This window comes from Heliangelus exortis, chromosome 10 (genome assembly GCF_036169615.1).
Source record: "Heliangelus exortis chromosome 10, bHelExo1.hap1, whole genome shotgun sequence".
Lineage (NCBI taxonomy): Eukaryota > Metazoa > Chordata > Aves > Apodiformes > Trochilidae > Heliangelus > Heliangelus exortis.
The window spans coordinates 3,360,479-3,373,863 of NC_092431.1; the positions used below are offsets into that span (position 1 = coordinate 3,360,479).

At 39.9% G+C, this 13,385-nt stretch overlaps 2 protein-coding genes across 5 annotated transcripts in view; one reads left to right on the forward strand and one right to left on the reverse strand.

Moving 5' to 3' along the window:
• The window catches only part of CTNNA2 (catenin alpha 2), a 418,069-nt gene that overhangs the window by 269,347 nt on the left and 135,337 nt on the right, over positions 1-13,385 (forward strand). The gene's annotated exons all lie outside the window — the stretch shown is intronic.
• On the reverse strand, positions 686-3,633 carry LRRTM1 (leucine rich repeat transmembrane neuronal 1). The gene has a single exon (XM_071753182.1). It carries the CDS (start codon positions 2,624-2,626, stop codon positions 1,061-1,063), a length of 1,566 nt encoding a protein of 521 aa, XP_071609283.1. The 5' UTR covers positions 2,627-3,633; the 3' UTR covers positions 686-1,060.

Below are 13,385 nucleotides of genomic sequence, written 5' to 3' on the forward strand. Positions count from 1 at the left end.
AATAACTGTCTTACTCTGACAGTGTTACAGCTGAGGTTTGATGCTTTAGACACTCTCACCACTGAGCACTAAATTGGTTTTGCTCTTCTCCATTCACCAGAGCACCACAGTGCCCAAAGCCAAGGTTGCTTTGCTCTTAGCATATCTCAAAAGAAGCATAAAACAGGGAAATGCCAATAAAAGCCTTTAGCTATTTTTTTTCTGCTTTGTTTTAAAGCAAGTGATGATGGGCACTCTTTTTTGGCAGTGTTTCAGTTGTTTGGTTGCTGGGTTTGTGTCGATACAAAATACTTTTAGGGGTTACAATGCAGTTTTTGTGGATCTCACAGAAAGTAACAAGTGAGCTGTACTTAAAAATCCTCAGAAATTCTGTCCCAGGGACATGGCCAAAACTTTAGGCTCTCTGAGGTGCACTGGCTCCTTGCTATACTGACATCCAGTAACAGGTAACACGTTAACAAAAATATAATTCCAGTGTCATGCTTCATATCTTCAGTAACATGATGGAAGTGAATGTGTGCTAATTACAATGTGAAGCCATCTGGTTAATTTTAAGCTTGCTATTTTACGTGGCTTCTTTCCTCCTAGACTTTGATTTCAACACTCAGTATGAAGAGAGAAAGAGGTTAAACTGTTGCATTTTGTGTACATGGAACAATTCATGTAATATACACCAGTCTGTAAAAACTGTAAATGCTATTTTTTTTTATTTTAAACAGTTTTCTTAGTTTACAAAAGATCAATAATTGGTACCTTTTTACACTCTCATATTCCTGAATATTGACAGATCTTCAAAGGGAGTATTAGCATATGAAATCTTAAGATTGACTGTCCTGAAGATTTATGGGTTTGTCGTTTCGTTTTGTGGTTTGTTTTGTTTTTTTTTTTTAAGACACGATAAAGCTAAAGTATCAAGTCCTTTCCACAGCCCCTCGTAACAATTTCGGCCGAGGAGCCTCTCAGAAACCACCAGCAAAGCCCAGCAACCCCCCCCACCCCGTGCCACTGTCTGCCTGCACGCCGTTATTTGGTTGCACACTGTTTAAATCCCCAAGGAAAATCACACCTCGCATTCCCTCGCTGGCTGCTGGTGACAGGAACAAGATCCGTACTCGTTAATGATCACCAGGGCTCCCTCAATGTGGTTGGGTTTGTAATCAACGTAATACTCCTGGGCTGACATGGCAGCCATTTGATGCATGGTCTGTTTTTGCTTCTGCTTTCTGCGCTGTGTCACAAAACACTGTCTTAGTTGCCTCAAGCCGGCCGGAAAGCACTTCCAGGAGACGTACAACACCAAAACCACGATGAGGAAGGAAAAAATCAACGCCATGGTCCCCGTCACCACCTTGTGGATCTGCACGGCGTTCTCCGAGTTCTCGCCGGGCATGGTGACGGTGATGGCGTAGACCGTCGGGTCCCCTTGGCTGTCCTGCACGTCGTAGGTGGCGGTGGCAGAGCCATAGCCGAAGGCTTGGTCGCTGTCGTTGGTTACTGGGGAGAGGGTGTTGACGCTGGTGGGGTCTGCCTCGTCCTCACACAAGTGGAAAGCGTAGACGGCGTCCAAAACGTCCTCGCCCTGGGCGTACTCCGGGGTGGCACAGAGCAGGTTGCTGTCGTAGCGCCCCTTGAAGTTGCTGAGCCAGGAGGCCAGGGCGCAGACGTTGCGGCTGCAGTCCCAGGCGTTGGCAGAAAGGCTGATGCTAGTGAGGGACTTCCAGGAGTCGAGGACTCGGGAGTCGATGTAGGTCAGGCGGTTGGAGTCCAGCTGCAGGGACTTGAGGTGAGGAACGCTCTCGAAAACGTGAGGCTCGATGTATTCGATCTCGTTGCCGGAGAGATCCATTTTCTCCAGCTGCCATATCCAGTCCAAAGTGTTGACGACGATGGTGACTTTATTCCTTCGCAAGCAGAGGGAGTGCAGGGAGATGAGCCTGGGAAAATGGGCTAAGTTCACTTTCACCAAGTCATTGTGCTCGAGGTGCAGCTCGGTGAGTTTGAACAAGCCTGCAAAAGAGTTTCGAGCCAGGCTCTTTAACTGATTGTATCCTATGTCTAGAAACTTCAGGCTGCGACAGTCCTGAAAAATTCTCACCGGCACGAACTTGATGGCGTTCGACCGCATGTGCAAAGTTGTCAGTTTCCTCAGCCCGTGAAACAGGTCGGGCTCCAGAGCCTGCAGGTTGTTGTACGATAAATCCACACTGCGCAAGTTCGGCATGGGTCGGAAAGTGGTGTTGGGCAGTTGGGTTATTTTGTTGGAACTCAGGGTGAGCTCTTTAACTCGCCGCAATTTTTGAAAGGCATTCCCCTCCACTGAGCAAATGTGATTGTGATCCAGATAGAGCCACGTGAGCTGCATTAACCCTGTGAACTGTCCATCATGCAGCTCTGAAAGGCTGTTGTACCGCAGAGACAAGCCCATCATGCCCGACAGGTTGCGAGGCATCTCTGTGAGATTCAGTGATTCACAGTACAAAAGCCTTCCCTCACACCGACAGAGCTGTGGACACCCACTATTCACGGCTGGAAGCATTTTAGAAAAGATACCCAGCGTACACAATATCAACCCCGGGGGCTTCCTCAGCAGCCAGTTTAAACAGAGACCAATGAGAAGGAAATCCATTAGCAAGAATATTTCCGAATATGCTTGAGAATGTCCATTGAATCTTTTTCGAATTCTACATCATAGTTTATTTAAGGGAAAAAAAAAACCCAAACAAAAAACCAAACAAAAAATCCAAAAAGCAGAACCCAACAAACCCCGGACCGAAAACCAACCGAGAAAACAAAGCCAGAAAAACCTAAAGCAAAACAGCAAACAGAACGAACACAGAGGCAAATATTTCACTTTACAGCATGCAGGAGCTGTTGCAGCATTAAAGTTCACAGACATTCAAAGGTAAAATGATAGTGAATTTGTTCATGTTAAATGCTGCAGCAAAGGAAAAAAAAAAAAAAAATCTTTCTTCATGAAAGAATTTAATTAAAAAGTGTCTTACCCACCCTTTTCCAGAGAGTGACAACCTCCATTCAGTTGCTTCCTTTGTGTTTGGACTAATTATATGCAGAGCTAAAAAAGACCCCTCTGTGCTACAAATTCGGTCCCTTTCAATGTTGTGCAAGGCTGGCAAGCTCACAATGTCTCACTTCGCTTCTGCTCAAAGAGCGCAAGGCTTGTCCAGCTAGCTTTTTAGCTGACTCCTAGGACCTGCAAGTTTCAGAACTATGTACATGAGCTTGATCTTCTCCTTCTCCCTCTGTCCTTTCCTCTGCAGTTAACACTGTGGCGTGAAAAAAACTCCAAACTCTTTACTAACGACTCCACGGGATTTGTCAATCTCTTTAATGTCCATCGTTTGCAACGACCATGACCGGCACAACCTTTACTCCGAGAGAGAGAGAGAGAAAGAGAGAGAAATTACCATTCATTCACTGACCGGCTAAGGGCAGCTTTATTTCCCATTCTTTGTTCGCTTTGCTTGTTAGGTGATGCTTAGAGCAGAGAGAGAGAGAGAGACAGCAAGAATCCCTTCCCTTCAGCTGAGCAGTGTGTTGCTAGAGCATGCAGAGGCACCCAGTGTTCACTGAGTGTCGTAAGCTGCTCAGGATTGTACGCCTGCACTGTGCATCGCAGCCATGGGCAGATTGAAAAGGGGTGGGCATAAAACCAACAGTGGTGGAGCGAACCAGGAAAGTAATAGATGCTCTTTGATGAAATGGAAAATACTTTAAGCCTATCTCTCCATTTCTCAAACAGGCACGCACGCACAGCCTCACAAATCATCGAGAGCCAGGCAGTGCTAAGTAGGAAGCTTGAGAATTAGGATGGTTTTTTTCAATTATTTTTTTATTTTGTATTTTTTGCTTTTGTTTAAGGTCTGAATTCATAAATTATTAGCCGGGAGAGGGAGATACTTGATTTCTTGGTTTGAGAAGCAATATATAAACCAGGATCCTTGGACTGCTTTTTCTCTCTAATTCCGATGATGAGATTTGCCTTTTGGAGTCTTGGTGTGGGGGAGTGGGGCCGGGGCTGGGGGGTGGGGAGGGGGACAGTGGTGGTGGTGAATGTGGTTTTATTCTGACATTGTCTAAATAGAGCATGATTTGAAATTCTGTGCATTCTTTCTCATAGAAATTCAGCCAGAGCTCTGCAAATAGGAATGTCTGATTTTGTATAAGCTTTAATTACATTTGGGCTTTTTCCATCCTGCATATTTTGTCTGTGTTCAGCACGTGCCTTTCCTAAAGGCTGCTTTTTTTTTTTTTTTTTTTTTTTTCTTCAGTGTATGCTACAGCTCACAAAACTATAATTCTTGCAGCATAAAGATTACTGTGCTTCGGGGGGATAAGATCAATGTATGGGTTACTCTGTCCATGTCAGCAGCATGCAGAGAAGGGGTTTAAAAACCAGTTAGGTTCCTAAGTTCTGCAGATTGGGCTGGTTTTTCTTCCATGTACCCAAAAAAATCCTTGCCTGACAATTTGCAGCCCTCATTATTTATTTGGAGGGCGTCGACAATGAGCTCTCTCTGTAATTTTTACTGACTGAAAAATATACAATACTTGTGTCAGGAAAACCCTGGCCACCTTTTCCTATTATGAAATAGAATCGAATGTCTGTGTGCTGGTGAATGCAACGGGAGCTGACAGCTCACCATTCTGCATGAATTCTCTATGAAGAAGTTTCACATGGAAATACAAGTATTGCAGAAGATGGTGCTAATTTTAAGCCAGCATCGGTTGTGAAATGCTGGAGGCATGGCAGAACTGTTACATTTGGTTTCTTTTTCACAAATGTAACAATTAAAAAAAAGAAAAACCTCAAGCAAATCTTGTTTCTTGAAGTATCTGTTGCAGAGCTACGAAATCCTGGAGCTGTTGGAGGGGTTTGAGTGTGGCTGGGTGGTGTGTGCTGGAAGAGATGAAGGAATGCAGTCATTTCATGCAGTAAAAGTTGTTTTATAGAAGTCCTGGAAAACTTAAGCTTTCGTGCATAAAAATCCATGGAGGTGATTCAATATAAATGTATTTGCCAAAACGGGTCTTAAATAAATTACAAATGTAAAGCACTCAGCCTGCAGTTTCAGAGCCTGGGAATCAATGTTCTTTTTATGCTCCTGATCCAGTTTATTCACATTTCTCTGCTACTCACAGCCCTTGCCTTTTAATCAGTGGTCTCGGATCTAAAATGTGATGCTTTAATATAGTATATGAACCTTTTATATGTTTTAGTATTCAGGCAGGAAAGCTGCATGTGGTTTTCCTCTCCCAAGATCATGGTGTTTTATTCAAAGCAGACTGTTTATGCAGGTGTCCACTGGTTGCAGTACACCTTAATTCTGTTTCTCAGTACACAAAAGCAGGAGGGAAAGCAATTACAGAACCAAGGGAAAGAGAGCTCTGAAGCAGAAGAAAAGCCTAAAAAAAAAAAAAAGCTTGTCCAAGAATATATCCCACATTGCGTTTCTAAATATTTTGATGCAACTAGAAGGACTGAAAAAAAATAAATGAATTAAAAAGATGAGTTGGACTTTGCAGATACTGAAAAGAGGTTCAAAGAAATAAGTTTGTATCCCTTGAGAGACAGCCACCCTGGGAGTCTTCATGGGGTAGGGCTTAATGCCCTCTCCCAGGTAACAATTTGGGAAGAGAACTACTACAGTAGCCCTAAAAATTGCGATTTTGTCTTGAAGAAAAGCTGAAATTTTTTGCAAAATAGGTAAAGATAGTCATCACTTAATTACCATCTAAATTCCACGTATAAAGTGAATAATTCCTCTAGCAGAGATGGAGCTCCTTGATGCATCACTGTGAAGAGCTGCCTACTTTTTTTTTTTTTTTTCTCTCCTTCTACTTGCTATCACCTGGGATACAGCCTGGATCCCAACCAATCTGCTTATTCCCTCCCTGGCATATAATCTATTATCATTTGCTTGCCAGATGTAGAAATTAGAGCAGACAGTACCAAATCTATATAGCATCAGTTGGAAGACTGACAACTAGAATTAGGGACCCAGAATTTAATGGCCCTCAGCACTCTGCCTTGCATCTCTGTCAGAAGTCTATTGCAGAAGAGCCTCTGCTCTGATTTCTCCAAAATTTGTTTGCAAAGGAAGAATCCAGGTAGTATTAAAATGAGAAACCTTGGGCTTGAGGCTGGGATGTTAGGGTAGGGACCAAATTCAAGAACGTAGGTGTGAAAACAAACTTAGCCCTGAAACATCTTTGTAGATTTATTTTTTTTTTTCAATCAAACTAGGAATCCACTTTGAGCATGATTAGAATGCAAAGGGTTTCATTTCCCCTCTCTGAACTGTTATCACAGCCAAATTGTTAAGTTTACACGTTTTCTGAAGTTTCAAAGCCTCTGGCAAATCTCTATGAATTAGCAGATTTAAGTTAGCTTTATCAAATGTGCTATTATAAAACATTTTTAGAACTGTAAACTAATTTTATATGTGTTTAAGGGAGATTGAGCAAAGCAAGGTAAGGTGGGCTGCAGCAGAACAACACAAGCAAAATTTTGGAAAGTTTAGCTGGGAAGGTATTTTTTGAAGTCATGGCAAGTGTAATTCCCTGGCAATATCCTGCAGTGGTTGTCAAAATTGTTCAGGTTGAAAAAGGAATATATTTTTTTGTGTATTTAGTCTTCAAATATTAAATATTGTGTTCAGATTAGCATCAGGGATCTTTTCACTAGCCTCAGAATCCTTTCATACTAATTCCTTGAATTGCAGGGCATTACTCTTTGTACCTGGATATTTAACCTGCCTGAGTTGGAAGTAAGGACTTGGACAGAGTGAATAAGATGAGAATCTGGCCACTAATGTCTAACTGTGCATATACCTGTGTTTTAATATAGTAAGTGACAAAATATTAAAAGAAAAAACAGTATATTAAATACTGAGGATATTCTTTCTGGTATTTTCTGAGTGGTTTCTGTCAGTATAATAAAAAGTGGAAATTTTAGTGATTTTAATTTCCTTTCGTGAATGGACAGCCCCTAACCTTGATCTTACATGGTAGTCTTTAATTTTCAAGTGCACTGAACCATGGCATTCTGTATAAAAGAAACATTTAAAAACAGAAAAGGGAAGAAAAAGACCTGACCTAGAATAAAGCGAATTAAATTTGTTATTTATCTATTATTTTTATCTCAGTCATCCCTGCCATTTGGCTGGCTGTCCCTTCTATATAGAATTCATGGTTTCAGCTGATAAGAAATTAATCACCTATATAACATGTTTTTTTTTAGCAAATATAGAAATGTACTAGATTACCCAAGCCTGTGAACAAAATACTTCTGGTGCTTCAAGATGTCAGAGTAAGAATGATAACTACCATTAAATGATGGAGGTGCAGGACAGACACATGGGATTTGTTCCTACCTTTAAGTAGCAGATATTCTTATGTAAATCATAAGAATTTATGATTTATGTGGGTTTTGACAATGTGATAAACACTTTTCTCTCTCATTAGAGGCACTCCAGTCTCATCATCAGCTGCAGTCAATAGCAGGTAGTCATCCCCCACTCTGCAAAGACCTCTGTGCACAAGTGTCAGTGCAGTGCAGAAATGTCAATTTTTAGGAAAATATAGCAGTGATAAGATGAAGTGTCTCTCTCCTCCATTCATTACTGTTAGGCTACTTGAATAAGCTAAAGAGTTACTGACTCTCTTAAGTAGCTGTGAAATTGCCTATGGATTTCTGGATGTGCTGTCAAACTCTAGACGGTCTTATTGGTTGTCAATGTCCAGGTATAATGGAAAAATGACAAGTTAAAATTATCCTTTTGTCCTTCATCAGCACATTGCTGAAGATCATGTAGCATCCTGGTTAGGCAAAGACTGCTTCAACAACCTGGTTGTCAAGTTACCTGGTTGTTGGAACTCCTGGCTTAAGGGAAAAGTGGAAATTCAGATCTTAGTTTTCAATTAATTCTTCCTACTTTGTGTCTCTAAAATGTCTTGGGAAGTCTTGGATTACATTACTACAATGATTAGCAATTGTAGTCGATTTTAATTGGAAATTTATTAGTTCCACCTTCAGAAATGCTAAGCTAGACACTCAGGAAAGGCTCATCCCAAGCCCTTCCCAAGTGTTTTTTGGTTTTCTACCAACTATAATTGATTTCCAATCAGGTTAAGAGCAAAGAGGGCCACAACTTATCTGCTTTGCACTCTTCTGCTGTTGATAGTTTGTCAGTAAGGATTATTTCTGAGTAGACTATAACACAAAATGGTCTTTTGTTTGCATTTAAAGACTCCTTTTTACTGAAAGGATTTTGTTCTTAAATGGATGTAACTAAACCACAGTGGGTATTGCTGCCATTGCATCTCATGTTGGTTGGTTGGCTGATTGATCTTCATGTGTTTACTCAGACTTATCAAGCTTGGGAGAGGTTGGATGGTGATGCAACCAGGAATACACCCAAAATTAACAGAAGAGAAGGGTTTGTTAGGACTATAAAAGACCTCCCCTGTTACAAAATCTAAACCCATCATGTCTCCATGACTCTCTGACATTTTGTGTCCTTTTCCAAAAGAACTTGTGGTGCTCAGAGAGCTGGCAGGTCCCACCTGGAGATGCAGTCACAGCCATACCAATGGACACCTCCTGGAGAGAAGTCATCCCTGTTGTGTTGTGATGGCCTTCCTGATGCAGAACTATTCACTCTTTTTATCAATGACAATTTTAGTGGCATTAAACACTTTTCAGACTTTCAAAGTGCAGGAAGTAAAGAGAATTGAGAGGAATTTATGAAATCAGTTATTAAAAGCTGGGATGAACAAGTTAAAAGCTGCTCCTGGCAGGCTCCTGGAAAGTCTTTCTACAAATGGATGAACTCCTCTTGGAAAAATTTCCCAAAGCAGAAAATCTGTTCTGCTCAGTATTGGGCAACCAGTTGTTCTTAATCTGTTGCTTTTGCTGCTTTCCAAGTGCATTTTAAAGCACAGTCAGAAAACATAAAAAACCTTATGTTGGCCTTTGTAGATAACCTATTGCAAGAAATATAGGTTGGTGGTAAAGCTGGTGCTAAACTAATAATTTGAAATGGAATAAAGATTTAGATTGAATTCTCTTCCATCACTGAGGGTACCATCTGAATTGACTCTGAAGGGAATTTTACAGGAAGCTCTGCTTTTGGATAATGCTACCTGGAGATAGTATAATTTGAAATGTTCTTAGCTCTGAGGCCTGGATTTCTTGAAGACCTGAACAATATGAGCCAGATGATGTAGTCATGGAAATAGATGTTGGATGGTAGCAGAGTGCAAACAGGCAATCAGATCTTTGGCAGACTGTATTATTCTCAGTTATCTCTGCTTCTTGGTATATTTTGGCAGATGGAGAAGGCAGGATTTTTATGTTTCCATCCTTCTGCTCTGATGAAATCCATAATCTGAAGGGAAAAGGCTGGACAAAATTGATTGCAATCCTGGTTGGTTGTTGTATTGCATCTTACAGGGAGATGAGAGGGAATGGGAATCATTAGCTCATCCATAGAAGTAATAATGCAGAAACCAGGTTGAAGACAACACATTTAAGATAAAAGTCATTGTGGTGTTTGCAAACTTACAGAGGATGGTTTGTTGACTACCTGCAATATTTATGGCTTCATTACGTATTATTTGCAACTGATGTAATGTCTAAGAGCAATGATCACAGGTCAGGAGTCTAGGAAGGACATATTTAAAGGCATGACAAGAGATAGTCATGCCTTCTGAAAAACAAAAACAAAAAAACCCCAAAACCAGAATAACCTGACTCTATAAAAAAACAGAAAACAAAACCCCAAGCAACTTAAAAATACTGAGGTGATACTGCAAAGTTTCACATGGTGGGGATGGGTTGTGTGTGGTGTGTGTGTAACCTTAGAAAATTAGCTTTGCTCAACAGCTAATTTAATTTTGTGAGAGCCAATGGCAGTCCTTGAAATGTGCATTCCTGACTCTTTTTTTTTTTTTTTTTTTTGGTGTTATTTCAATATATTTATGAGTCTCTGCTAAAGACTTTTATGTCTTATAAGGAAGAAATGCACAATGTAATCAAAACTTCGTTTCATTCTTTGTCTCTCAGTAAATGTATAGAAAGGTATAGTGAAATCTCATAATATGTCCAGAGATCCTGAGTGAACCTGCCAAGCTATAGAAAGCAAATGCAAACACATTTTCAGCAAACATACAATAAAATGAATGTAAATTACCCTCACATTGTATATGTTTTCAAAGGTGAAATAGCAGATTTGGGGGGCAAACATTTCAGAATCATATTTCCTTTCCTACTACTGTCATTTGGACTCTTCAGTATTCATGTAAAATGAAGAACTTATTGTTTCTTAAGACTCAATTTGTATTTTAAATTAATGGAAAGATGCATAATCAACTTCAAATGACAGGAAAAGATCAGCCTGTTTTTCAAGATACGGGACATTTTACTGTATATTTTGAATTCCAGAGACCAATTTTAAAGAACACTTGGCTTCTGCTCTTTTTTTGTAGTGCAAATTAATTATAATTTGACAAGAGTGTGCTTGATTTTCTTCTTCAGCTTTGGTGTAGAGCCAAGCTTTATTAGTTAGAGCCTCTAAATCAAAATCAAAGGTCAGTATCTGTGCAATGCCCGTGGCTCAAGATAAGTTGTGGTTCTTTGCCCATTACTCAGAGATTTTTGTCTATGAAAAGGTGTTTACATATTTAAGTGGATTCTGTATGTTGCACGCATGGCTGTGGAAGAATAATAATTTTTCCATAATTATGTCCTAAAGAGGTGGGAAATCATTGGTGTGAAACTCCTAAAGCTCTTTGCTGTGGTCTTTAAACCCATGGCTGAGGGTTCTGGTCCCACACAGCATGTGGTACCCAGAGATTCCCCTTCTCCTCCCAGCCCTGGTGATGATGGGCAGGGAAGTTGCTCCCAAATCTCCCCCAGCATCATCCTTCAGCCCCCAGAATCTGTACTGGCATCACCATGGACATCACTCTACAGGAGCCCATTTGGGGAATCAGCAGGTGGGGGACCAAAGGAGGTTGATCAAGCTACAATAAGGATTTCCAAATGTGTCAGCTGAGATCAGAAAGGGATGGAGAATGGCAAACTGACCTTGTTTCTGTACTTAAAACCTGGGACTAGCTGTGTCTGAGCAGAAAGGCTTTAAAGACCCCCAGCTTCAAACAAAATCCTTAATCCGGGAAGCTGTGTGATCCCCATTTTGCTTTTGATTCTATATCATTTTTCAGTGTGTTTTATATCCTTGTTCTTCCTACATTCAGGATTTTTTTTCTTTTTTGCCAGTTTCCAGCTCTTAATTTCAGGGATTGTCTCTTGCTATGTCCCAGCACAGTGCCAGCCTCTTTTGCTGTGTCCTAATGAGTCTGATAATAATCAGCACAGCTTGACTGTTGGAGGCAATAATTGTTGGACAAGAATTAGTGAATTACACTGCTCCCAGATATTTAATCTGTACAGCTGAGGTTTGGTCACATTGTCTTTCTGCAGCCTGAAAACTACCCTTATTTTGCTTGCTGAGCTTGGACAGCAGAAGTCACTTCTAGCCTTGGAGGGCCTTGGAAGCAGCAAGCATTAGAAAACATGGAAAATGTAGTGGGAAGGAGCTTCCCTGGTGCCAGATGGATGAAGTTGGGAGGTGTTTGCTTCTTCACCTCCCAGCCCAAAGAAAATCATATTGGCAGATACAATCACATTGAAAAACCTTGGGATGCCTGCTGCTTTTTCTTGGTCCTTGGTCTGCTGGACCCTGTTGGATGCATCTGCAGCACTAAAAGTATTCCTGACCTTGGGATCCTGCCCTGAAACACATTTGGTTCTGCCTCGTTTGAGATGTGTTCTCTGACTTTCTGGGTTTTCTGGCACCATTGTACCCATTAAATACTGATTAGATTTAAGAAATCCAAGAGACTAAATAATGTTATCATCTGTTCCCTACTTATCTTAATAATATTGCCAGTAATATTCCAATATATCAATTTGAGGGTATTCTATACCTGACCTGATGCATGAAAAATAGGAACAGTATGCTTTTTCTTTTGTTTCAGAGGCAGAACAAAACCAGTTTATTTATTGATTGAATTCTGCTATATTGCCTAGAGATGAGGGTAAAAAGAGAATTAGCTACTGTCAAGGACTGTTAGAGAAATACATAATTTTTCATAATGTTTGATGAATTGCTTACAGTACTTGTATAACTTAAAACTGCAATTAAAGATCGCCCTCTAGTCAAAAGAAAAATGTGATAAAAATGTGACTTGAAACAGGGCAGAAGATTTCTTTTAAAGCCCTTTGGGATTAATTCCAGTAATTATTCAATCTGACATTTTTCAGAGAAATAACCCTTTATGTATGAACTCCATTAATCATAATAACATAGTTCACATGTCAGATACTTCTGTCCAGTCACCTCATACTCTATATTTAGTAAGAGACTAATAAACATCTTCAGTAAATATAAGAAAATACTCAATTGCTTTAAAAAAAAAATCCCAGTGCATGTTAATAGTTTTTAACTAAGTTTTGGTCTTGTGAGGTGAAGCACATTCTGCTCATGTCTACAAATGCACCAAATTTCCAGGCTGAAGCTGTCATCAACATCATGTCTCCTGCTATTTTTGTGTAATTTCATTCATAGCATTTTATAGACATTTTTTTAAATTTCTTTTCTCCTCTGAACTGCCCTGCAGAGGTCTGCTTTGTATGTCTGTCCAGCTGTAAACTCTGATTTTCCTAATTTACATATGGAAATAATTGGTCTTTGGCAAGACTTGTGCTTGGGAAATCAAAATTCTACTTTAGATCATCTACATACATGAGTGAATACTTTTTTCCTCACATAGGAACTTATTACACATAATTGGAATTGCACATTGAACATTGTCAACTGCCCACTGAACACAGTGAATATTGAGTAACTCTGAGGAGATTTTGGTATTTTTTGTCAGTGTTTCATCAACTGCAGATACTCCATGATACTATCTTGTGTTAAAAAATGGTGGCTTAAAACTGCAGTGATGATTAGATGCTCATATTTGAAGAATTTGCTATTCTCTCCTTTTCATACATGACATTGGTTCTTTTGAAGCTGGAAAGTGGAATTACCTATATTCTATAATTCTCTGTGAATCTATGATAGAATTTTTTGCTGAATGTGGATACCTGGTGCAGACAAATGAGATTTGTTTAACACAGCCTCCTCTTGCCTCTTCCAACTTCTCATCAGTGGAGAGGAGCGGAGAATAATTCTTTGTCTTCGGAGATTTCCTTTATATATATATATATATATATATATATATATATATATATATATTTTATTTTATTTTTCTTCTCCTATTCAGTTATTTGATGCCCCTAAACTGTTACGGTG